At 40.9% G+C, this 23,296-nt stretch overlaps 1 protein-coding gene across 5 annotated transcripts in view; it reads left to right on the top strand.

The window, feature by feature from the left end:
- KLF7 (KLF transcription factor 7) overlaps window positions 1-23,296 on the top strand; it is a 92,167-nt gene that overhangs the window by 22,614 nt on the left and 46,257 nt on the right. For 3 of the 5 annotated variants that reach the window (XM_064586980.1, XM_064586979.1, XM_064586981.1), the window contains one exon: window positions 20,949-21,582. In XM_064586980.1, the coding sequence (XP_064443050.1) occupies window positions 20,949-21,582 (634 nt within the window). The remainder of the gene's footprint in view (window positions 1-20,948; window positions 21,583-23,296) is intronic. The other 2 variants (XM_045868127.3, XM_045868126.3) reach the window with 2 other exon arrangements.

Here is a 23,296-nt window from a genome sequence, read left to right as displayed (position 1 = left end):
AACTGAGTGAAAAATTAGCAACAATAGGATGGTTTAAAATTCAAGACTGCAGATGAAAGACTGTCACATCTGAAGGATGTATTTACAATTTTGTCTTAGGTTAGCCCCCTGGCATGACCTTTTGGAAGTCTATACCATACAGAAACTCTTTGCCATGCAGACCTTGCTCCATCCAGCTGTACTTTCTTTCACTCTAACTCCTCGACCAAGGGCAACATTTCTATGGGAGGCTGCCAACACCAGGTTCATCTGTTGAGCTTACATGGCAGCTGCCTCCCCAGAGTTAAGACTTTAATGAAGCATCCTTTCCTTTGGAGACAGCCTGCTTCTCCCTGTCTTCTCTCTCCACCCAGGCAGAGAGCAAAGCCTTCTCTTATGATATTGCAAAGTTAATAATGCTGCTCTATTGATTTTGTAAGCCTCTCAGTCCCTGGGGAATGTGTGGGGGATGGGCCCAGCACTCACAGCGTGCTTCCTCCAACTCTTTTTCCAGCCCTGGAACTTTTGTTTTGAGTCTGGAAGCTTCCAACCACTGCTGGATTTCCAAAGGTCAAATGTGCCTGCACATTTTGTACTTAATGAGTTAGCTCTGCCCTGAAGCCCTTACTGAACTCACCAGTGTTCAACCTGAGCAGTAGGAAAAGTAGCTTCAGAACCAGATCCAGTTGCTGACACTCCACCCTTGAAAAGTGCCTCAAGGAGCCACGGAGGGTTATTGGCCGGGAGAATGTGGTCATAAATGCATGTCTACAGGAATGGGTGAGGTTTCCTCTTTGCTTAGAAAGCCAGAAAAACATCAACAGAGAGAGACTACAAAGGAGAAAAACATATCCAGGCACTGAACCTTTGGTCCCCTCACTGCCAAAACATTTGATGGTTTTTAATGAGGGAATTTTACCTTTTTTTTTTTTTTTAAAGAGGGGGAGATATGTTTTTAAATCATCTCCTTTCCTCCTTTGTTCTTTCTTCCCTTCCACATTTTCTTGTCCTCTTCTGTTGCTTTAAACCTGGTGTGCACAGATCACCTGATCTCTGAGGAACTGATGTTTCATTTATTTGATGATGAGAAGTTCTTAACTCGTTGTTGATCTTTTTGCCTTGGCTACCAGGATACTCGGGGCTGAATTTAAATCTGTGCTTGATTCAGTAGCTTTTTTTTTTTAAGCTAAGATTTGTTTGGGGTGGGGGTAATACTTATTTGTCTTCTTTTGTTCTCATTTTAAGGAGTGTTATATGTGTGCTTTAAATTAGGAATATAAATCTGAAAAGGAAAATGCCTCAGATGATTGTTTAGAACATTTAGGTTCAGGAATATTATTTGGCAACATTGATATGACCACTGGGCCTCACTGCTGTCTTTTGAGTTCTTAATCTTTCCCTGAACTACTGCTGAGCATCTAGAGAAACAGCCGCTGCTGTTCATAAGTATAAAGGCTGAGGCCAGAGCCAAGGGGGGTGGCGGGGGAGGGGGAAGATCCTGAGGCCAGAGCGTTATCAGCCAGAAATATTTGGCATTTTCTAGGCCCTGGAGATGCATTTCTTGCTGCCCTATCACATGTACCCCATGCATCAGAACCCCTAGACCGCTCATCCTTTTCCAAATACACAGGGGTGCTTTTATGTGTCTGCACTATTGTTCATGTCATATGCACTTTCTAGAATGCCATTGCTCCCTTTCTCTACTTGACAAAAGCTCACTCATTTTGCAAGGTCTAGCTCAAATGTGATTTCTTCGCATGGCCTTCACTGACCTCTCTAGGAGAGTGAATTGTTCCTTCTTTATGTTGCCATAACATTTTGTTCACTTTATTTATTAGTCACACATATACCTTGTTATCTTTAATTGTATGCATTTCTATCTCTCTTTCCCTACTATTCCATGGGCACCTTGTAGACAGATATTGAACCCTAGGAATTCTCTGAAGTCTCTAGCAAAGCATCTGGTATAAAGTAGAAGCTCAGTAAATAACTGTTAAATTAATTTAAAAGAGATACAAGATACAGTAGCACCCCTTGAAAGGCCAGCAAAGTTCAAGTGGGTGTAACCTGCTTATCCTAGAAGAGTTCTTTCTCCCTGGTCATTATCCTATTGGACAATCTACCTGTCTGATTCAGTCACTCCAGAGAAGAGCATGCAGTGAGAGATAATAGTGGCTCTTAATTAAGATTTTTAAAAAATCATTTAAGAAGTATTTGAGAGCTGATTATGCCAAACATTGTGCTTTAGCCCAAGGGAAGTTTAAAACTTGGTGCCAGACCTCTAGGCTCTTGGAGATTTGTCATAGTTCTTACTGTCTCCTGCATGACATTTCATGGTGCCGCCTCTGCAGATTTCCATTCTTGTGACAAGATTCTTGTCTCTAGGCTGAGTGGTGCTGGGCAAGAGTAGCTGAGCAGAAGACTAGTGAAAGCTGGGTTTCTCCTTAAATAAGGGATTGCATGGAAAACTGTGGGAAGTGTTCATCATAGTGTCCACCAGTCCCTACAGTCATATTCCTTGACTATTTTACTAATGGATGTGATCCTCTGGGTCCCTATAGGTATTTGAGTTTGTGAATCCTGACCTAGATTTATCAGGAAGGGCATTGTTAACTTCTGGAGTAAAGCATCTGTAGAAACAACACTTTTCTACTTCAGCACCTCAAGGACAACCATGTGGCCTTGTATCATGGGACCTTATCTAGGAGACTGGGCAGAAACTGCAGTCCAGAGTCTGAAATTGAGATACTTGAGACATGGCACTCCAATGGACAGAGAGATCAGAGTAGTATATCCTGTCTTCCTCATGCCTTGCTTCCCTTAGGCAAGCAAGATTTGATCATGAGAAGCCAAAGACCAAAGAGGAGCTGTCTTGAGGAAGGCCAAAGCTAATTACAGAGGACGAGCTGGTAAAAGTCCTCCTGACTTTGGTCTATATCGTTTCCATGACACTGCATTGCCTTTGACCTTATATATCTATAAAAAATCCCGAAGTTGAAGGATTTTGATATCCAATATTGATTAGCTATGGAATCCCAATATAAAACTAATTAACCTTACCCAATATAAAACTAATTAACCTTATTTTTTAACAAAGATGGTCTTCTACCACCACACATTTCTGAATCACAATAATGTTCTTCACCCACTGACCATCTTCTTTTCTAGTTTGTTGCTACCAGATGATTATAAACAGAACCACTTTAAAATTAATGTTTAGATTTCATGTAGGGAACAGGGCCAAGTGTCAGTTTTGCCCTTGAGCTGATCTGCTGCCCAAAGTTTGATGGATTCCCTTGGTTAGAGGTGTGTAACCTGATAAGAGCTATTGGCATCCAGGATTTTTACACAGGAGTGAGATGCTTGCTATTCATCTCTTTTCCATTGCTGCTATTTTCCCCCCTCTTCTTCTTGCTGCTTCTATTCCTTCCATGTCTTTATAAAGCTGCATTTTCTGTTTGACTCTTGAACAAAAGAGAAGAGTGATTGATAATACTGGGGTCAAAAATGGGCCAAGAATCACTATTCTGAAGGGCACTGGGTGGGACAAATGTTGAATCTGGTTTACCTAAATTTGTATTTTTATATTTATTACAATTAGGAAATTTTTTTTTTAATGTTGGATAGCAGGTTCAAATTCCCCTTTAAAAAATGTATGACTTCTAGTTTTCATTTATTTGACATTATCCAATAAACAAATAAAATTAGGTCCTCAGTAAACAATTATGATGTTTTCTCAATTCGGATCTCAAAAAAAATGATACTAGTTTCATTTCTTTCTTTCTCAACAATGACACTTGATATGGACAGGTTGGAATGACTGAAATCCTATTTACTTTTAACAATCCAAGCAAGATATGAAGCAGTCAGAGAAACCTCAGGAATCTCTTAATAAAGGGTGGTGTCAAAACCAAGGCTCTTCTTCCAGTCTCAGTGGGAGAAATTACACAGATATGTAGTTGAAAAGATTGTGATAAAGTGTTGTGTTTCCAGTTTAGGAAGATCCTGAACTTTTGTCAGGAATCCTAGTCCTTCAAGGTTACTGAGGGATGATAGTTTGTCGAGTTTCTAGAATGTTTTGAGGTCCTGGTAGAAGATTTAGAGTTGGACCAGAAAAAGCCAAAAAGTAGCTAAGAAACTTCTGGCTCTGTTTCTGGCCTTATTGATAGTATGGCTACAGAACTGTGGAAAACCCAGTTTTCTTTACTAGGTTGGGCTCCCCATAAATAGGATGAGGATTTTAATCCTTGCTGCCTGGATGGTCTCACAGGGGGACTCTGAGGTTACATGATCAATGTTGATAAGCATTTTCAGAAGCTGTTCATATAGGAATTCTCTGTAAAATATATATATATATATAATTTCATGTGGATTGGATTGGAAAAGTCCCTGTTTCATCTGGCTGCTGTAGTTATGACTCTGTTCCTGATTCTGTCAGCCTGTTTTCTAGAGAAAATGGAAGGTTTCTATAGATCTCTGATTCAGTGGATCGTGGGTTGAGAGCTCACTGTGTTTTTAAGAACAGCACAGATAAAGCACCCCTACCTTATCGAAAGTGATCCTTTCATTCACATAGTTGTTTGCACATCCTGAGAGTGTGGATGTCATTTTCATTTTCTTTTTCCAAAAAGCACATTCAAGAACTCAAGTTATTGAAGATCCAGCCAAATATGACCAAATTTCAGGGCAATCGCAGATAGAGAAGCAACATCAAAATATCTTCTTAATTAAGGCAGTGGCTCTGCTGGGGCCCACATTCCAGGATTCTCAGTAGAAAAAACATGTTTTCTTTATAGGGGAGTTTTATTAGCAGCAATGTTCCGGTATGTGGTTCAGGTTAATTAATGATGTAGTCACACTGGTGTCTTGCCATGAGTTTTATTCCAGCAAGTAGGGTACTAGGAAATTGTATTGGCATAGCCTGTCATGCCAAAAAGGACTCCTTAATTTGAACCATCTCAGTGTTTAGAATATGTTTCGGTGAGTTCTGTCAACAAGGTAGTTTAAGAATTCTTAATGTGGGTACTGCCTTGCCTGAGAATTCATTTACCATAATCTATTAAGTAGCAAGTCCATTGGTTTCAATGAATATATGCTGTCCAAAAATATTTTGTTGGCTGAGATGATTGAGACCTCAAAGACACAGACCACCCACAAGCTCTGGGTAGAGTTGACCCACATTGTGTAAGGAGATTTGTACCAAAAACCACCTTTTCCCCATGAGAGTTTTTATTAATTTTGAATCACAGTGGTGTTTTAAAACTTAATTTATGTTGTGCATATGTAAGAACCTTCCTTAGAGGTTGAAACAACAAAGCAACCGGATTGGAAATTAGATTTTCCCCCTTATGCTGCTAATGTAGTTCTTGTTCCTTTGGGATTTCCCCTTTGCATGGGCTGATGATTTCTTTGAAACTGTATGGAAATTGGTTCAGACAGGAACAAAGGGGAGAGGGGATGGCAGTGATGATTCAAATTAGTGTCTCTTCTTCAATGAGGATCTGGTGTGCCTGAAAGTGCGTGTCATCCGATATCAGCTGAGCCACCTGAGGTTAAGCGAGGGATCCGAGCTACTGGAATCCAAACTTCAGGGCCCCAGCACTTGATTCTTCCCTATCAAGTGGGTTGAATTGTTAATTTGAAATCTGCAGCATCGTAATGTGACTCCAAAATGGGCCAAGCACAATTTTACTTTTCTCTCCATGATAGAAAACCTTCTCTTCATTTCCCCCTCATCTTTGTCCGGCCAGCATGTGAAAGATTCCTATTGCCTAACATAATGAATAAGAAAGGGAACAGCTTTGTGGCTCTGGGAACAACGATAGGTTTAGAGAAAGGCATTTGGAAATACATGAAAAAGAATCTACATTTCATTGTCAGTGACACACGCGTGCGCGCGCACACACAAACCCTGTACAGCTATATTCAACATTTTCACCTTTAGCTCTTGCCTAGTTCAAACGCCATACCCTCTTAATTGGATTTTGGCTCACTTCCAGGTTCAGTGAGGGCTCTGTATCTGTGAAATAATGATCCTGAAATAAATAGCACCTCTCAGTAGAGCTATCTTTTTATGTAAAATTCTTAAAGGGAATGGAGAGGAATGAAATCCTTCTGTGTTTAGGAATTTATGGGAAAGTCACCAGAATGAGCCCAATTGGGAATTTCTGGAGACCTCACCTATGTAAGTGGCATGTGGCACTATTTAGGGTGACAGAAAACACAAGTTCTTGATGACTGCTAGATTTGAATGAACTTCTTCGTTTAAGGACTGATGATAGTAAGGATGCCAATGTTGGGGACAAAACTGATGTGACCCTCATGAGCTTTGGAGACCAGTGGCCAGAGGTGCCTTTCTCAGGGAGGTCCTTTTAGGTGATAGAAATGGGAATACATGATATAAAGTGGATTGAGCCTCTACTTTTAATCTATTCCCTCAAGGCACCAGTTAATAAGCACCTGGTGCGGAGGCCAGGCGAGAGGTGGGTTTTGTTCATCCGAGCGAGAGCAACACTCGGAGCACACGATGCAACCCAGACTACTGGGAAGAAATGTCCTTTTGGCATCTGTTTGAAATAGGCAGATTTAAGGACCCAAGACTGATCTCTTTGTCTTGAGAGGAGGCTCCATTTTACTCCTGTTTGATGAATGCATATCAGCGAGTGCCTTCTCAGTGCTAAAAGTTGAACTGAGGAGGAGAAATGATGATGAAGCCTTAGTCCTAATAAAGTAGACAGTTAGGGTAGATTTAGGGTAGACCAGCTAGTCTTCCCTGGAATTCCAAGATTGATTAATGGCTTTGTTGGTTCATTTGTTCATTCATTTAGCTGGTATGTTTTGGGTGTCTTTTCCAGGTATTGTATTAGATTCACTGATACATGAGACTAAGTCTCTACTCTCTTGGAACTTCCATCCCAATAGAGAAAGGTAGAGAGTAGACATGCAGATAATTTGGATCTTTCCAGGACTTGGTAAATACTAAAAAGCAAATAAAACAAGGTAGTATGATGGAGAACAAATGGGATGTTTGGGCTACTTTATCTAGGCAGATCAAGAAAGGACACCGAATAGGTGACAATTAAGCCCAAACATAATAGATTTAAAAGGAAGCAGGTATGCAGTGACCTGGGGAGTCTGCATCTGGGGTATAAGAACAGTGGCACTGCAGCTCTGAGAAAGGTATGAGCCTGGTGTGTTTGTGTGAATGGAGAGGGGTCAGAGATGAGGAGAACAAGGTCAGATCCTGTAGGAGCCGATATGCCACGGCAAGGAGGTATGCGTGATGGCAGGCCACAGAAGGATTGTCAGCAAGTAGTTTGAGCTAGTAGGGGTCTGTGAGAGTATGGTTCACTCACTTTGCGGAGAAGGAAGTGAACGCCCTGTTCGGGTTCAGTAGTTCAGTTAGTGGGGAGGGTAGAGACAGTGTGGGCAAAGTGGGGATGGAACCTGATCCCTAGGTCAGGTTCTTTTCATCAATAAAGAATGAGAGTTGAAAATCGCATCTTATCTACTTGTCTTTATTGCTTCTCTTCCTGGTGTTTTCTGGAGGTTAGAGGAGAAAAAAAGGAAGTAGCAGAAGAGAGGGAGACACTCTCTTAGGTGAGGAAATGGTTTTTACTTCCTACCCAGGTACATATTCCTAGGGTTACCTTATAGCCTTTTGTGAACCTAAATGTGCCTCTCAGTTGAGAATACTGGATGTATCCCAGACAGTAAACATTTAAAGATTTCTTTTCTCAAATGAAAAACACTGAGGAGACAAGTAAATATCACCTTTAGCTAGATCTTAAAATACTGATGTATCCTACAAGAAATGTTGGTAGTAAATGCATACACATTGTTTCTGATGTTCTTTGTTCTAAGAAGGAAGAATTTTTGGCTTTCATCATACTCTTGTACTCCTGCCTGCCCAGGATTATGATCACTATTGACTTTTGACTGGCTTGTTTGGAAGTTGCTTCATTCATTCATTCATTCATTCATTCGATAAATGCTTGAGACAGGCCGTGATTCAGGGTCTAGTCCATGTGTCTGAGGAGCCTCCATTCTAGTGAAGTTTATGTTTAGATGCTGGTGAGGCTGATACTTTGGGGAACCAGAGAATTGTTTCCACAGTGTCCTGGCCAAGGACCACCTTCTTCTAGAGTCTCCAACCTTCTTCCTCTCACCACCCGACTGGGCAGCAGAGCCACACATTCGTTCCTTTGAGCCTGTGCTGAGTGAATCATTCTCACATTTGGTCTCTACTCTTCCACTGTGATTTCACAGCAGCATAGAACTCCAGACTAGTAGGTTCCTTAGAGGTCCAGCCCATTCGCCTGGGAGAAGAGAAAACTGAACCCTCAGTGAGGCATGTCATCCAGCCAGAGTCCCCTGTTATATGCAATAGGTTTATTTTTTTTAAAATTTTTTTTAAAGACTTTATTTATTTATTTGAGACAGAGAGAATGAGAGACAGAGAGCATGAGAGGGAGGAGGGTCAGAGGGAGAAGCAGACTCCCCACCGAGCAGGGAGCCCGATGCGGGACCTGATCCCAGGACTCCAGAATCATGACCTGAGCCGAAGGCAGTCGCTTAACCAACTGAGCCACCCAGGCGCCCACAATAGGTTTATTTTACTTTGGTAATTATTTGGTATTTTTTATTTTCCCTTTCTATGTCATTGTTACATTTGATTATGTTTACTGTCTTCCTGAAAGTGCAGTGAAATAACACTAGCTAGGTAACAGCCACAACAGACATAGTGTGGGTTTCAGGTGCTGTTATAAGCACTTGACATATATCAAGTGATGGGACTCTCACACACTCCTGTATGGCAGGTGAGGAAACTGAGGCACAGAGGGGTGAAGTAACTTGCCCAACAGCGATGCAAGCTAGTAAGTAGTGTCACCTAATTCTGGACCCAAGCAGTCTGGCTCCGGGGCCAACACTCTTAACCCCCTGTCTTCTGCCTCTCTGTGTGCACAGGACACTCTATTTCCTTACCTGGGGTGAGCATCACAGTGGCATCTACACAGTCACCTTAAATATTTTGGGAAGTTGATTCTAAGTACCTCAAATAAATGTACAACCATCCATGACAGGAAAAGTGGTTTAGGGCTTGGTTTCATTATATTTTTGGCAGCCATTTTACACAGTCTGGGGAGTAGAGCAAATACCCCTCCTAGTGCTCCCACATCATCTTTACCATTCCACAGTGGAAGTTCCTGAAAACTCTCTTGGATTTGAAAATATCCTCCATGATCACCAGCCACTGAATTGCATCTGCCACAAGGACCCCCAAGGGATTTGAACCTGTTGTTTTTGGGAAATTCACACTTGCAGTGTGTGTGTGTGAGAGAGAAAGAGTATGTGTGAAAGAGTGTGTGTGAGAGAGTACACGCACACACATGTCTGTACGTTGTACATGTGTGCAACTGGGCTTTGGGGTAAAGGAAGCAGTCATATATATATTTTTATGGGGGGTGGGGGGTAGGGGGAAAGTATATTTAATTAATCCAACTGAGAAGAAGGATATAGCAATGTTCCAGAAGGGAGTCAATGAAATGAGTTTTGCTTTAAAAAAAAACCTCCCAGTAGCCTGAGTCAGCCTGTGCGAGTGATTTGGGAGAGGCAGGGGAGATGATGTAATGGGTTCGGCATGTTCCCATCTTGGCCACTCAGTGCAAAGGGGCCCGGGGAGTTTGGGGAGGGTGTGTGCATATGTGTGCAAAGTTAACGGAGCGGGTGGGGGTTGAGTAAGAGTGGGTTGTAAAACAGGATTAATAACCCCTTGTCAGACCTTTCCCTGTTACTGTGTTTTTCAGTAATTTTGGTTTGAATGAAGGCTCTCTAGCCAATTAATGTTTATTTGTTTCCTTTGGCAAGACCCGTTGGGGGAAGGGATGAGATTGTGAGTTTAAAATTTTTGTTTTGTTTTTGCGTTTTGGAAGAAGAGGCAAGTAGTGTGAGTTTGGGTTTTCAATGAAGGCTCCCTTACCCCCCCACCCCCCGCCCACCCCCTTAAGAGGCAGGAGGCAAGACATGACCAGCTGGTGCCTTGAACTGACACAGGTGCAGAGGCTGTGGGGGGTGGGGAGCCAAGAATAATTACAGGTTTCTGAAGCATCAGGCCCTGCCTGACACAAGCGCTCATCGAGAAAACTGCTCTTTATGGAAAATTAATGGTGAAGCTGAAAAACTGTCAGGGCCATTGTTGTTCCTGGGAAGCCATCACTTCTCAGAGGGGAGACCTTCTCCCAAGGCCTTGGGCTCTCAGGATTTGCGGGGATAGCGGGCCTCCCTTCCCGAGCAAGGACTGGTTGGCACTCTCATGTATGATGATGGGTTTTTCCTTTAGGAGCGCCTCTTCTGTATTTGTTTCTTTCTCAAACCTCATTGGCAGCCCACATCTAGGGCTTTGCTCCAGTGTAGGATGATTTTTTCATTGATTCTTAAGGCATGAATTTCATTTCGTCCATGGAAGCATAATGACCAAAGCAGGGGCATCTCATGAAACTTATTTTCAAGCTATAAAGTAAAAAATGGGGTTTCCTCCAGTGTGTGTCAAACCAAGTAGAGGCTCGGTGTGATAGCAGACCAAAGCATCTCACGTGATCCAGCTGTACAGGGGCAGTGGTGTCTTTTGACCACTCGCAAGTTTGAATTTAGTTCTAGTCCAGTGGCCAAGTAATAGCGAGCTTAAGAAGAGCTGATGGAGGGTAGGTGCAGCAATTGTGGGTAGAGGCCAGTGTGACAGACTTGGAATTGGTATGCTCTAACAGGTAACATCTGGAGAAACAACCCTTAACCAAGGTAGGAAGCCATCTCAGGGCACGGGCCATCCTGTCCCTGTAGGACACTTAATTTTGAGGATCACAGATATTCTGAAGGAGGAAATGCTTTTCCAAGTTGTTGGAGGTGTGGGGCACCCCAGTGCCTTCCTTCAAAGAGTGTGAGACCTGGGACCCAGCTCTGCGAAGGTTCCATGACTGTAGAACTCACCTTAACATTTAATTTGGATTGGGGTTGTTTTGGGGATTTCTTTTATGCGCTGCAAGTAAGGAAACCTTGGAAGATGAAAGAGGTATATGAGGCTGATTATTTCAAAGACAGCACCCACTCCCAGGCCTTTCATCTTCTCTCCTTCCTCCCCTCCACCGCCTCCCCAAGGAAAAATATAAAAACAAATATTTTCTTTGAATGTTAAAAATAGTGCAGAGAGGAGAGATGCTGAAGAGGTTTTGGTAGAAATTTCCCAACTTTCATGTTTGTTTAGAATTCAATTAATTTGCACAGTGTTGTCTCTCAGAATTTACAAAGTACGAGAGGGAAATATTTAATTTGGCTTCATCTCCAGCAACCAGTTGATGTGAGAAACAGAGGGAAGGAATGCGATCTGATGTCGTTTACAGTCCCGTGGTTATTTTGTGGAGTTCAGCAGTCCTGGCAGTGATGTGTAATGCTCTTGCACCTCTGGGGTGTGCTATTGATGTGGGTTTGGGGTGTTTTTTTTTTTTTAGCCTGATAGCTAAAACATGTAGGAAGAGGTTCTCACTTATCTTATATAATTACGTACCTGTATTTTCTAGACAAATTGTCTCCTAATCTTCCACCCTAATATTTCTTGGCAATGAAAGCCAAGAACAAGTGAGTATTTGTTTAAAAGGAATCATTTTTTGAGTCTTACACAATTGATTCTTGTCACTGGCTCTACACAGTCTCTGCCATGAGTTAGTATTATATTCTTCTCCTCAAACCCACTTTGAAATGTTGAAACCCAGGAAGGTGGGTAATAAAGTTCAACTATTTGGTATCTGAGGTTCTCCCATAGGCTTAACTGAACTTATTAATCATAACCTTGGTGCTTCTTACCTCTCCTCTCACTCCTGAGAAAAATGGCACCAGAACTCTCTGACCGTGCTGTCTGCTTCCTTTCCCATCTTTCAACTCTGACCTAGTTTTAAAAGACTAGAAACGTGTCAGAGCCATTGCATCATATCATCTTTAAAGGGAAAAAAAAATCCCCAAATTCCCATAAATACCAATCTTTGCAATCCTACAGAGTTGGTTTCAGGAGTCAGAGAAATAAAGATTTTGCTAAAAAGTGTGTGATACACATATCTAATAAGGAGTTAGAAAAAAATTGAGTATTTTAGATCATTTTTAAAAGGAAGCTCAGATTTCCCTACTATCAGTAGTTTGTTTTGTGTCACTTTGTATTTCCATTCTGGGATGTGTGTGAAGATTTCAAAGTACAAAAAAATTATTAAGCTTTGGGCCAATCCCAGGAGAAAAGGGATTCATTTCCCTGTTTCTGTACTTCATGCTCTTTGGGGATGGTGGCACCATGGTTAATAGCATGTGACAAAACCAACCACACATAATAAGTGTCAGGAAGGAGCTCCCATGGGCAGCCAAGAGCGGTCACCTGCGTGTGCAGTTACCTGGGTGAGCATCCTTTCTGGGAACTAGAGTTCACCCCTTCCTTGCTAGAAGCATCATCATCATCATCACCATCATAGCTGTCATCTTTGTTGCCATCATCATCTTTATTAGGTCTAGGTCTGATCTCAGAAGAACATGACTGTGCAAGTTTCTGTAATGTGGACAACTGTATTTCCTTTTATTTTTGCATTTATATTCTTTCCCCAATTTGCTTTATATCTTTACCATTTTAACTCTTGGATCTTTTAGGTGAATGAAATAGGTAGAATGATTGGGATTATGGGTAGCTGGCTAAAGGGACCACAGATGACTGATAATTGATTATAAACATTGGTAGTAGTAGGTGGCATTTTATTTCATTGACTCTGTATTATTCCAGAAAAAAAATCATTCACAAAATGCAGTTTCTTTTCTCTTTATTGTTTTTGATTCACAAACTTGAGTATTCGTGGATCTAAAGACGCCAAGTAATTCACCATAATGACACAGTAATGAGTGATGGCAAAAATATTGGACCAATGGCTTTGTCTTATGTTCAAATTAAAAGACACGGAAATGAAAACAAGAACTTTTTATGTTCTAAACACTTGGTTTATAAAGGGATGGCATCGAGGAGACTGGACTAGAGTGTGCCCAACTGAACGTGGATGTAGTTATGATGGTGGTTATGGATGGAGGTTGTGAAGCAATTGTAGCTCATTCTTTCGGAAAGTTCTAACTCTTGAAACTTTACACCACTTTAAACACTGAGGTATCTTTGCCATCTGAGATAATAGAGGTAGAAGTTTTGTCCTAAAAGATTATTTTTATTGTTTGAGTACCCATGTGGCATAAGGAATATGATCATTGCTTTTAAGGAGGTCGTAATTTTTAAAAATTAATTTATTATATTTTTTCTTCTTATTGAGAAATAATTAGCATATATCACTGTGTAAGTTTAAGGCATACAGCATGATGGTTTGACTTACATATATTGTGAAATGATTACTACAATAGGTTCACCCAACATCCATCTTCTCATATAGATAAAATAAAAAGAAAGAAAAAAAAAGGAAAAAAAGTCCTTATGATGAGAATCTTTATGATGTACTCTCTTAACAACTTTTCTATTATCACACAGCAGTGTTAGCTGTAGTCATCATGTTGTACATTACATCCCTAGTTCTTATGTATCTTATAACTGGAAGTTTGTACCTTTTAACCACCTTTTCCAATATCCCCTCCCCGCACCCCCTCCCCCACCTCTGGTAACAAGTTTGATCACTTTTTCTATGAGTTTTGTTTTTGTTTTTGTTTGTTTTTATATTCCACATATAAGTGAGATCATACAGTATATTTCTTCCTCTGACTTATTTCACTAAGCATAATTCTTTCATGGTCCACCCATGTTGTCACAAATGGTAGGATTTCCTTGTTTTTTAATGGCTAAATAATATTCCATTGTATATATATTCTACAACTTCTTTATCCATTCATCCAGTAATGGATACTTAGGTTGTTTCCATATCTCAGCTATTGTAAATAATGCTGCTATGAACATGGGGGTGCAGATATCTTTTTGACTTAGTGTTTTTGTTTCCTTTGGATATATTCCCAGAAATGGAATTGTTGGATCATATGGTAGTTCTATTTTTAATTTTTTGAGGCTCCTCCATACTGTTTTTTTATAGTGGCTGTACCAATTTACAATCCACCAACAGTGCACAAGGGTTCCCTTTTCTCTGCATCCATGCCAGCATTTGTTATCTCTTGTCTTTTTGATGATGGCCATTCTAGAAGGAAACATAGGAATAAAACTCCTTGACATGGGTCTTGGTAGTGATTTTTTTGGATATGACACCTAAAGCAGAAACAACAAAATTAAAAATAAACAAGTGGGACTACATCAAACTAAAAAGCAAAAGAAACCATCAACAAAGTGAAGAGAAAACTGGTGGACTGGGGAAAATATATTTGCAAACCATGTATCTGATAAGGAGTTAATACCCCAGGTACATAAAGAACTTCTATAACTCAATAGTAAGGAAACAAATGACCCAGTTAAAAAATGGGCAAAGGACCTGAATAGGTGCACAGGTACATGAAAAGATGCTCAACATCACTAGTCATTAGGAAAATGCAACTAAAACCGCAAGGAGATTATAATCTTAATAAACCAGGCATACCACCAATCTATGGATTCATAGATTCATTTTGGAGATACTGTTTAATTGTCCAGGATTGAGGAGGTGTGTCTTTCAACACTTGGCAGTCAGTATATTTTCTTAACTCCATTTTTTTTCTAGACCAAGCTTCCTGAAGCAGATAGACTTTATGTTGAACTCTGAATGAAACAATGATTAGTGGGAGGGAAGATGAAAGATTATGTGAAGCATACGAACACAAGGAAAAGTAAAGAGCAGAAAAATAGGTAAAGGAAACCCTTAGGGGAGGGTTGTGGGGGAAATGGCAGAAGTGACTAGAGATGTTTGCAGTCCTGAATGGCAAATTTCATCTAATTTATGAAGAGAGAAGGACAGGTTTAATGAAAACCATTTGGTAACCTTGGCATCATCATGCCCATATATGGCCAAATTTCTTACGTATTTCTTGATCCCATGAAAGTAACTACCTCTTGTCAACATTGGGGAGATTTGGGTGATCTTAATTTGTGCTACAAGACTTGGGTTATCCTGTTCTCTGTCAATTTCTGCCTCTGGAGCCTGTCACAGCAGTAGTAGGCATGGCAGTAATAGGTTTGAGTTTTTTTCTTTTTTAACTAGGTCTTGGATTGTCACTTTTATTTAAAAAAATTTTTTTTTATTTTTTTAAAAAGATTTTATTTATTTGTCAGAGAGGGAGACAGAGAGAGCACAAGAAGGGAGAGCAGCAGGCAGAGGGAGAAGCAGGCTCCCTGCTGAGCAAGGAGCCCAATGTGGGACTCGATCCCAGGACTCTGGGATCATGACCTGAGCCAAAGGCAAACGCTTAACCAACTGAGCCACCCAGGCATCCCAGATTATCACCTTTAATAAGAATGTTTCAACAAGTAATATGAACAAAATGGAGACAGTATTAAAAAAGATTGTAGGATGATCATTTCAAAACCAATTTCAGGTGATATTTCTTAGGTAACTAGGAGAAGAAGCCACACTTTTCAAAGTTGAAATGTTGAAGAGTCTTCACAAAGCTCATTTGTACCCCATAAATAGTAAGAAAATCACTTTGCACTTCGGCACATTTCCTTCCCATTGCTAACTGTAATGGATTTTTGAGGGGGTGGAGGTTGATCCAGTGGCTCGTCTTAAATTGTATTGTTAGGTCAGGTTGAGGGAAGCCTCATATGTCCAAGGTGAAGTATTGGCAAGGCATAATTTATGTAATTAAATTGACATCTGTGGACTCTGAGTTGGAGTTTGCTGGCTAGAGTGTCATTGGGACAGAGTAAATCTCTGGTTCTGGTAGATAAACAAATATTTGAACTTTATATGCAAATCTACAATCTGGAGACACTCCTAGTTTGCTAATGGTTTTTCTTCTTCTCTCTCTCTCTCTTAAAATTATTTGGACTTACAGAAAAGTTGCAAAAATTGTAGATAGAGTTCCTGTATACACTTTGCCCAGTTTCCCCTAACATTACGTGACCATAGTACAATGATCAGAACCAGGAAATTAATATTGATACAGTGCCATTAACTAATCTGTACACTTTATTTGAATTAAATTATTTTTCCCATCAATGTCTTTTTTCTCTTCAAAATCCATTGCATTTAATTATCATATCTCCTTAGTCTCTTCTGATCTGGGACAGCTCCTCAGTCTCCTTTGTTCTTCCTGATCTTGATATATTTTTAAAAGATTTATTTATTTTTAGAGAGAGAGTGCACAAGTAGAGGGGCAGAGGGAGAAGGAGAGAGAATCTCAAGCAGACTCCACACTGAGCATTGGAGCCCAACGCAGGGCTCGATCTCATGACCCTGAGATCACGACTTGAGCTGAAACCAAGAGTGAGATGCTTAATTGACTGCACCACCCAGGCGCCCCCATGATCTTGATATTTTTAAAGAATACTAGCCAGTTATTTTGTAGAATGGCTCTCCATTTGGATTGTTCTGGTGTTTTCTCATGATTACATTGAGGTTATGTATTTTGGGCAGGATTGGTGTAGAATAATTTTTTGCCCTTTTCAGCCTTCATACCAGGGTACATGATATCAGTATGTCTTATTATGGGTACTGCTAACTTTGATCATATATTTAAAGTGGTGCATGCTAGGATTCGCCACTATAAAATTATTGTTTTTGTCTTTGTAGTTAACTAATATCTTATTGAGAGGGATACTTTGAGACTAGGCAAATATCTTGTTTTTCATTATACTTTCATGTACTAATTTTAGCATCCACTGGTGATTCTTGTCAATGTCATTATTACTTTTTTGTTTGCCTAATGGTGATTTTCTATTTCCATCATCCCTTCTATGCTTATTAATTATAATTTTACTGTAAGGAGAAGCTAATCCTCTCCATTTGTTTATTGATTCAACTATTTATTTATATCACTATGGATTTATAGATATTAATTTTATTCCATGTATTAAAATCCATCATCACTATTCATTTCTGTTGCTCATATTATCCAGATTTGGTCATTAAAAGCTCCTTCAAATTGCCCCTGAGGTTTTTTTGACATAGCTCTATCACTTTATGAACACTTCTTACCTTCTAGTACCACAAGATATTCTAGACTCATCTTTTATTTTCTTTGCCCCAGACTTTGAATCAACTATTTCTCCAAGGTGCCCTGGTTTCCCCTTATTGGATAATGATATTTAGAAACCATGATCTATATACTAGGTGTGTTCAGTGCTATTGGGGTGTCTTTCTTGTAGACTCTCCCTAAAGACAGAGCTAGGAAATATATGTATACTCATGACACATATACACATTTATTTCTGTATATACTTCTCTGTGTGTATGTATTAATATCTATGAGTAAATACCTCAAATTTTAATTAAACATCATAGGCATTTCTTAAGGGAGTCCTTGTAATCATTAAAGAAAAACATTGGAGATAAGCTTTCTCTTTGGCTTAGAAATAATCTAACATTAAAATTCTCTTCATTCTTGACATTTTAATTTCCAGCACTCCTGATGAGTTTCTGATTCACAAAATCTCTTCTCTAAGTAGAATACTACAAGAAGTGGATTTCTCAAGACAAAAACCATTCCAAAATGATTTCATAGGGCTATCCAGCACATTCTGATGGGTACTCATGCCTCTCTAATTCTCAGATGGAATAAGAATGCCCTGTATTAGGGTTGCAAGTGGTAGCTGCTCTTAAGTGGTCCAGCATTTTAGTAGATGTGTCTCTATCTTTAGATCATTAGTCTGACCTGTGTGCTTCTGGGATTTAAACTAGGGCATACTGGGTAGCTTATTTTTTAACCTTCCCAGAAAAGTATATAAATGTGTTTAGAATCTCTCTGTTTCCTAGAACTCTGAATATGAAGAGACCTGAGCTTCCTAACAATCACAACAATTTCTCAGTGGCTTTCAAATCTTTGAGCTAGAAAGTATATAAGAAGACATGACATACAAAAACTCTGTCAAAAGACAGCGGTGACTAGGTTTGAAATAATCTTTGTGTGTGAGGCAGGGAACTGCCTCAAGGACAACTTATAACCTATGATTCAGCTGTTTTTTATCTGAAACATATCCATGTTTCAAAGATCTGGTTCTGCCCTTTGGGCCAAAGCTAAAGAAGGATTATAGTTGTGTTCCAGAAGACATGTATTAGTGGTCATTTCTAAGATTGCTAGCCTCAGCATCATCCAGGATAAGGGGTCTGGAGATGGCTTTTGTGGAATGGAGGAGTTAATCAAAGTAGTAGTATAAAGTTGATTTTGTCTTTGTTTGATAGACATTATGTACCTGGTGGGTGCCAGGCACTGTGCTTGGTAGGTGAGGGTTTTAGAAGGGAAGGGGAGCTTTAAGGGAGGTTTTAGGAGTAGGATCTCATAATTCAGAAGTGAAGTGACTGGAGCTAAGCCTGAGGGTTTCAATATCGGAGAGAAGTAAATGACAATTTCTAGCAATGCGATGGAAAAAGGAAAGGGAAAATTTTTGAGACAAGGAATTCAGAAAGGGGCAACTGAAGATAATGTAAATTTCTGACCTGAGAAGGTGGTAGTGTTGGTTTCAAACATAAAATGGTGGGAAGCTACTCAGCCAGAGCTATTATTTAATCAATACATAAAATAGAATCAAAACTGACTTTTCCAATAAGCTTCCCTTGATGAATGCCTTCATATTATAGAGTGTAGACTTCATTGTCCACTCATTCCCTAAGAACTTATAAACACACTTTATTGTATGTTATTTGGTATCACTTTGCTTTGTAAATTCATGTCATTTTTAGCTTGTAATTATTTATCCTGCACCTACATCACATGGATCTATTAATATCTTCTTCCAACACACAGAAAACCTTGCACCTTGCTGTGAACACAGTAGTTGAACAAAAACATGTGATATGAATGTTGAATGAAGATTAGAATAATTCATTAGTTTATGCTATTAAAAGTCAAAAGTGAAACCAAAAGTTGATTCATAGTTAAAAATCTGGTTTTCTTATTCATGAGTGTAGAGTTTTACCATAAGGCTGATTAAAAACCAATCTTCTGGTAGCTAGACTTACTGTGGTGATCCTTTTGCAGTGTATACAAATATGGAATCATGTTGTATGCTTGAAATGAATATAATGTTGTATGTCAATTATACCTCAATAAAAATAATAACAAAAAATAAACAGAAGACACAAGACAAATATATAACCAGTGGGAGAATATAAATAATTTAAAGATTTTGAAGGTCCAAGTATATAAGGTGGTGTTGAATACTTTGGCAAATAGGAAAGAAAACTTTGCAGGTAGCGTCTGAGTTATTCAGAGAGCAGGAGTAGAGTGAATCAAGCAAGGTAGGAGGAGTTGGGCCCTTGGTATCATAAGGATACAGATGGGGTTTGGCAGCCATGAAGGGCAGGCTGGCCGAGAATACCAAAGGCAGTGACCATTGGTGGATTCTGATATAGAGGTTAAGTGCTAACCCTGGTAGGCAGCTAGAACCTTGTCAAAATAGTGAGCATGGAATGGCTATCACATGCAGTCTAAGAAAAACAGGTAAAATGCTGACATATGAACATGTTAGAGAAGCACAATGTACATAAAATCTAGACAAACATCTCTGAAACTCCATGGTTCTATGATTCTGTATCTGGGAAAATGTAAACCCCATCGACAGTACATCTCCTAATAGAGAAATTTATGGGAGAATAAATGGAATAAGAAAGAGAAACAAAAACAATCTTTTGAAATATCACCAAACTAAAATCCTTAACAGATACAACACAATGAGGTATATCATTAAAATATATTCTTAACAGAATAAAAGCCTAGGATCCAAACATTGGTTGAAATATAAAATGCTCTACTAGGGAGGCAGTGAATTAGGAGCCAGTCGCATCTTAAATTTGCCATCAGTGTTTCTTTGTTGAAGCCCAGAAGCCAGAGCAAATTGAGCTGATGGTGCAAGTTAGCACCATGGTTTTACACAAGATTCTGGAAAAGTAGGATTCTTAAGTGAGGAAAGCTTTTTGAGTATAAACTTAAATATCCACTTTTGCCATAAGAGCGTTTCCAACATGTTACAAAGAGCACCATGGATGAAGATGTGTTGCAGCTCTGAACTTTTCCATTCTTTTTCTCTATTTCTTTACCAGGTGAAAGTTTTATGTTGAAATATATTGGGTCTTATCTTTAGCAAGTCAAATAGCTGTGTTTGAACTTATTTTTATCACACAGAGATGCTAAACCATTGTAATCAGACTTATGCCCCTTGCCACAAAATAGGTAGCAATTGTATTTTGAATAACTTGCTGTAAACAAGGGGAGTTTTGTCTTGTATATCAAAGGTTTTGTGAGAGGCATTCTTCAGAACAGTATCCATTCCCGCTGGTTAGGGAATCCAAGGCAGGGCTTGCTGTTGGCTGATTGTGGCTGAGGTCACCTTGTAGTTGGTAGGCATGGTTCGTTCTTCCGAGCAAGTCAGAAAATTGACTGATTTTTGCAACTTGCTCAAGTCTATTTGAAAAATGAAATCGGACTATGGGAAGTCTTGTTTTGGTATGAAAACTTTGTCTGATTCTATTTACTTCTTGCTTACATGGGAACTCCTAGCAATGCTTGGAGCATCTCACCTGCTGACTTGGATTGTGGGGCAGGAGACCATTTTAATGTGGAATGTTCTCTGGGATCTTAATGGTGTGAGATAGCCCTTCTGGGCCTCTAGTTCCACTTCATTAAACTTGCATGATGTGACCCTTATGAGCCCTTCAGAAGTATTCAGGGACTAAATAACAGGGTCAGACCTTTTACCAAGAGAATTTCAGATTCTAGCCACAAAACCATTCCGTGTGTCTCTTCCTGCTCTGCCTGTCGACATGTGGACTCATGGTGTTCTTTGCCTCTGATGGCTGTTTCTCTCCCTCCCTTCTTCCCCTCTGCAGACATGCCTTGAATTGGAACGCTACCTACAGACGGAGCCTAGGAGGATCTCGGAGACCTTCGGTGAGGACTTGGACTGTTTCCTCCATGCTTCTCCTCCCCCGTGCATTGAGGAGAGCTTCCGGCGCTTGGACCCGCTGCTGCTCCCTGTGGAAGCCACCATCTGCGAGAAGAGCTCGGCAGTGGACATTCTTCTCTCTCGGGACAAGTTGCTATCTGAGACCTGCCTCAGCCTCCAGCCAACCAGCTCTTCTCTAGACAGCTACACAGCCGTCAACCAGGCCCAGCTCAACGCAGTGACCTCATTAACGCCCCCATCGTCCCCTGAGCTCAGCCGCCATCTGGTCAAAACCTCACAGACTCTCTCAGCCGTGGATGGCACGGTGACGTTGAAACTGGTGGCCAAGAAGGCTGCACTCGGCTCGGTCAAGGTGGGAGGGGTGGCCACGGCAGCGGCGGCCGTGGCGGCAGCTGGGACAGTTAAGAGCGGACAGAGCGACAGTGAGCAAGGAGGGGTGGGGGCCGAGGCATGCCCCGAAAACAAGAAGAGGGTTCACCGCTGTCAGTTTAACGGGTGCCGGAAAGTTTATACAAAAAGCTCCCACCTAAAGGCCCACCAGAGGACTCACACAGGTAGTGGTACAAGTTGGCCGCACGTGGTTTCTTCTTCTTCTCCTTCCTCCCTTAGGCTCGCGGTGGGAAGGGCTCCCGTGTCCCCAGGAGCGGCATCGTGCTGACTCGGAGGTGGCAGCCAGACGGGCGGGCCGGGGCGGGGCAGCAGAGTGCCGCACGTGTGACCTTGAGCTCTGCGGATGTCCTCGGCTCAGGCCGTGGGCTTGTCGCTCGCTGGCTGTGCGATCCTTTCGGAGGCAGGGCCAACCACAGGCTAGAATCACACAGTCCCAAGGAGGTCTGAATGGGGCTCTGGTAGTGTGACTCACAGCCGTACACTATACACGCGCTTGTCACCTCCCTGACACTTTTCATTGTTTTCCGAGTGTAGCTCTGCGGTTTTGAGCAACACTGGAATCCGAGGAGGCACATTTGAAAGAACTCACAGTTAAACAAGGTAGTCGGGGTGTCCCTATTCACTCTTTTCCCAGCATCCCTGATTTTTCATCAAAGTCACCAACAGCAGGAGGGTTTCAGAGTTCATTAGATGTGATCATTCTATAATTAATTGGCATCTCCTCTTTTGCATTGTTCTCTGGCACGTGCTTTATGGAGAGATGGCAGAATTGCTTTTTAATGAGCTTGTTACTGAGAAGTTGCTAAAGTGATTACATTGCTATGTGTGTGGGAAGGGCGAGTGGTAACCGACGGGGACTGTATATTTTACTCAAGACTTCTGTGGTGATTCCCAGGAATCATATTGATCTTTGGAGCAATGGGATTATTTGGAAGAGTGGCGTTTATAGAGAAAAGAGTGAGATTGGCATTTTCCTTGAAACTGGTCTTTGTTCTGTGCTTTGAGGTACAAGCTTAGGGCTGGTGTTTCTTCTTGGTGTTAGCATCCTAGGAGCAATTACTGTCATTGGTGGTTTTTAAATGAGTCCTGGCTATGTCGCCTGAACGGTTTTGCATACTCCTTGCACAGTACAGCTGAATTAGGGAAAACTCTGAAAGTATAAGCAGCAGAGTAGGAGTGCAGTCCGGGAGAAATGGGTGATTGGATTTGAGCCAGGAGAAGTGGCTGGTGGGAGTTGGTTTTGGTCTTGAGGCTCATCTTCCTGGTGCTCTGTGATGAGTTTCTGTCTGGACTAACCAAGGAAGTGTGCAGTGCAAAACTCATTGGCTGGAAAATCAGAAAAACCCGGGTTCTGGTTCTAACTCTGCCACTGACTAGCTCTGTGACCTTGAGAGTGTCCCTTTACCTTACTGGGCCTCATTTTCCATATCCGTCAAACAGACTGACTTAAGGTCCCTTTCAGCTCTAATGCTCCGTGGTGTGGGAGCATGAAATACTTTGTGCGATACAGAAGCACTTTCCTAAATAAGATGTGTAATATGTGTCTAGACAAAATCACCATTTTGAACCTCAGAGTCAGTCCCATGCATGGGAGGACGAGAACACACTGCTTTCCTGCTACACAGGACTTAGGCAGGTACTCCAGTTCTGCACTTAACTTCCTATGTAGCTCTTGCTTGGTTCATGGGAAGGTCTCCTAACATGACTTTTGAACCCTGTGGCTCAAGTGCAGAGTCCCAGTGAGGGTTTCCCAAGAGTCTGAGTGCCCCACCCCACAGACACCAAGGCTAACAGTTCCTGCTCAGGTCATCTTTTGTTTTTTTCCTTTCTGATATTGTCCTGAAGGTCATTTTTTATTTATATTTCTTTCTTTCTCAAGTC

This window comes from Mirounga angustirostris, unplaced genomic scaffold, assembly GCF_029215605.1.
Source record: "Mirounga angustirostris isolate CCGP_5_RB_7025 unplaced genomic scaffold, mMirAng1.0.hap1 SCAF_3, whole genome shotgun sequence".
Lineage (NCBI taxonomy): Eukaryota > Metazoa > Chordata > Mammalia > Carnivora > Phocidae > Mirounga > Mirounga angustirostris.
Note: the sequence above shows the minus strand (reverse complement) of the source record. Positions and strands in the feature narration are given on the sequence as shown.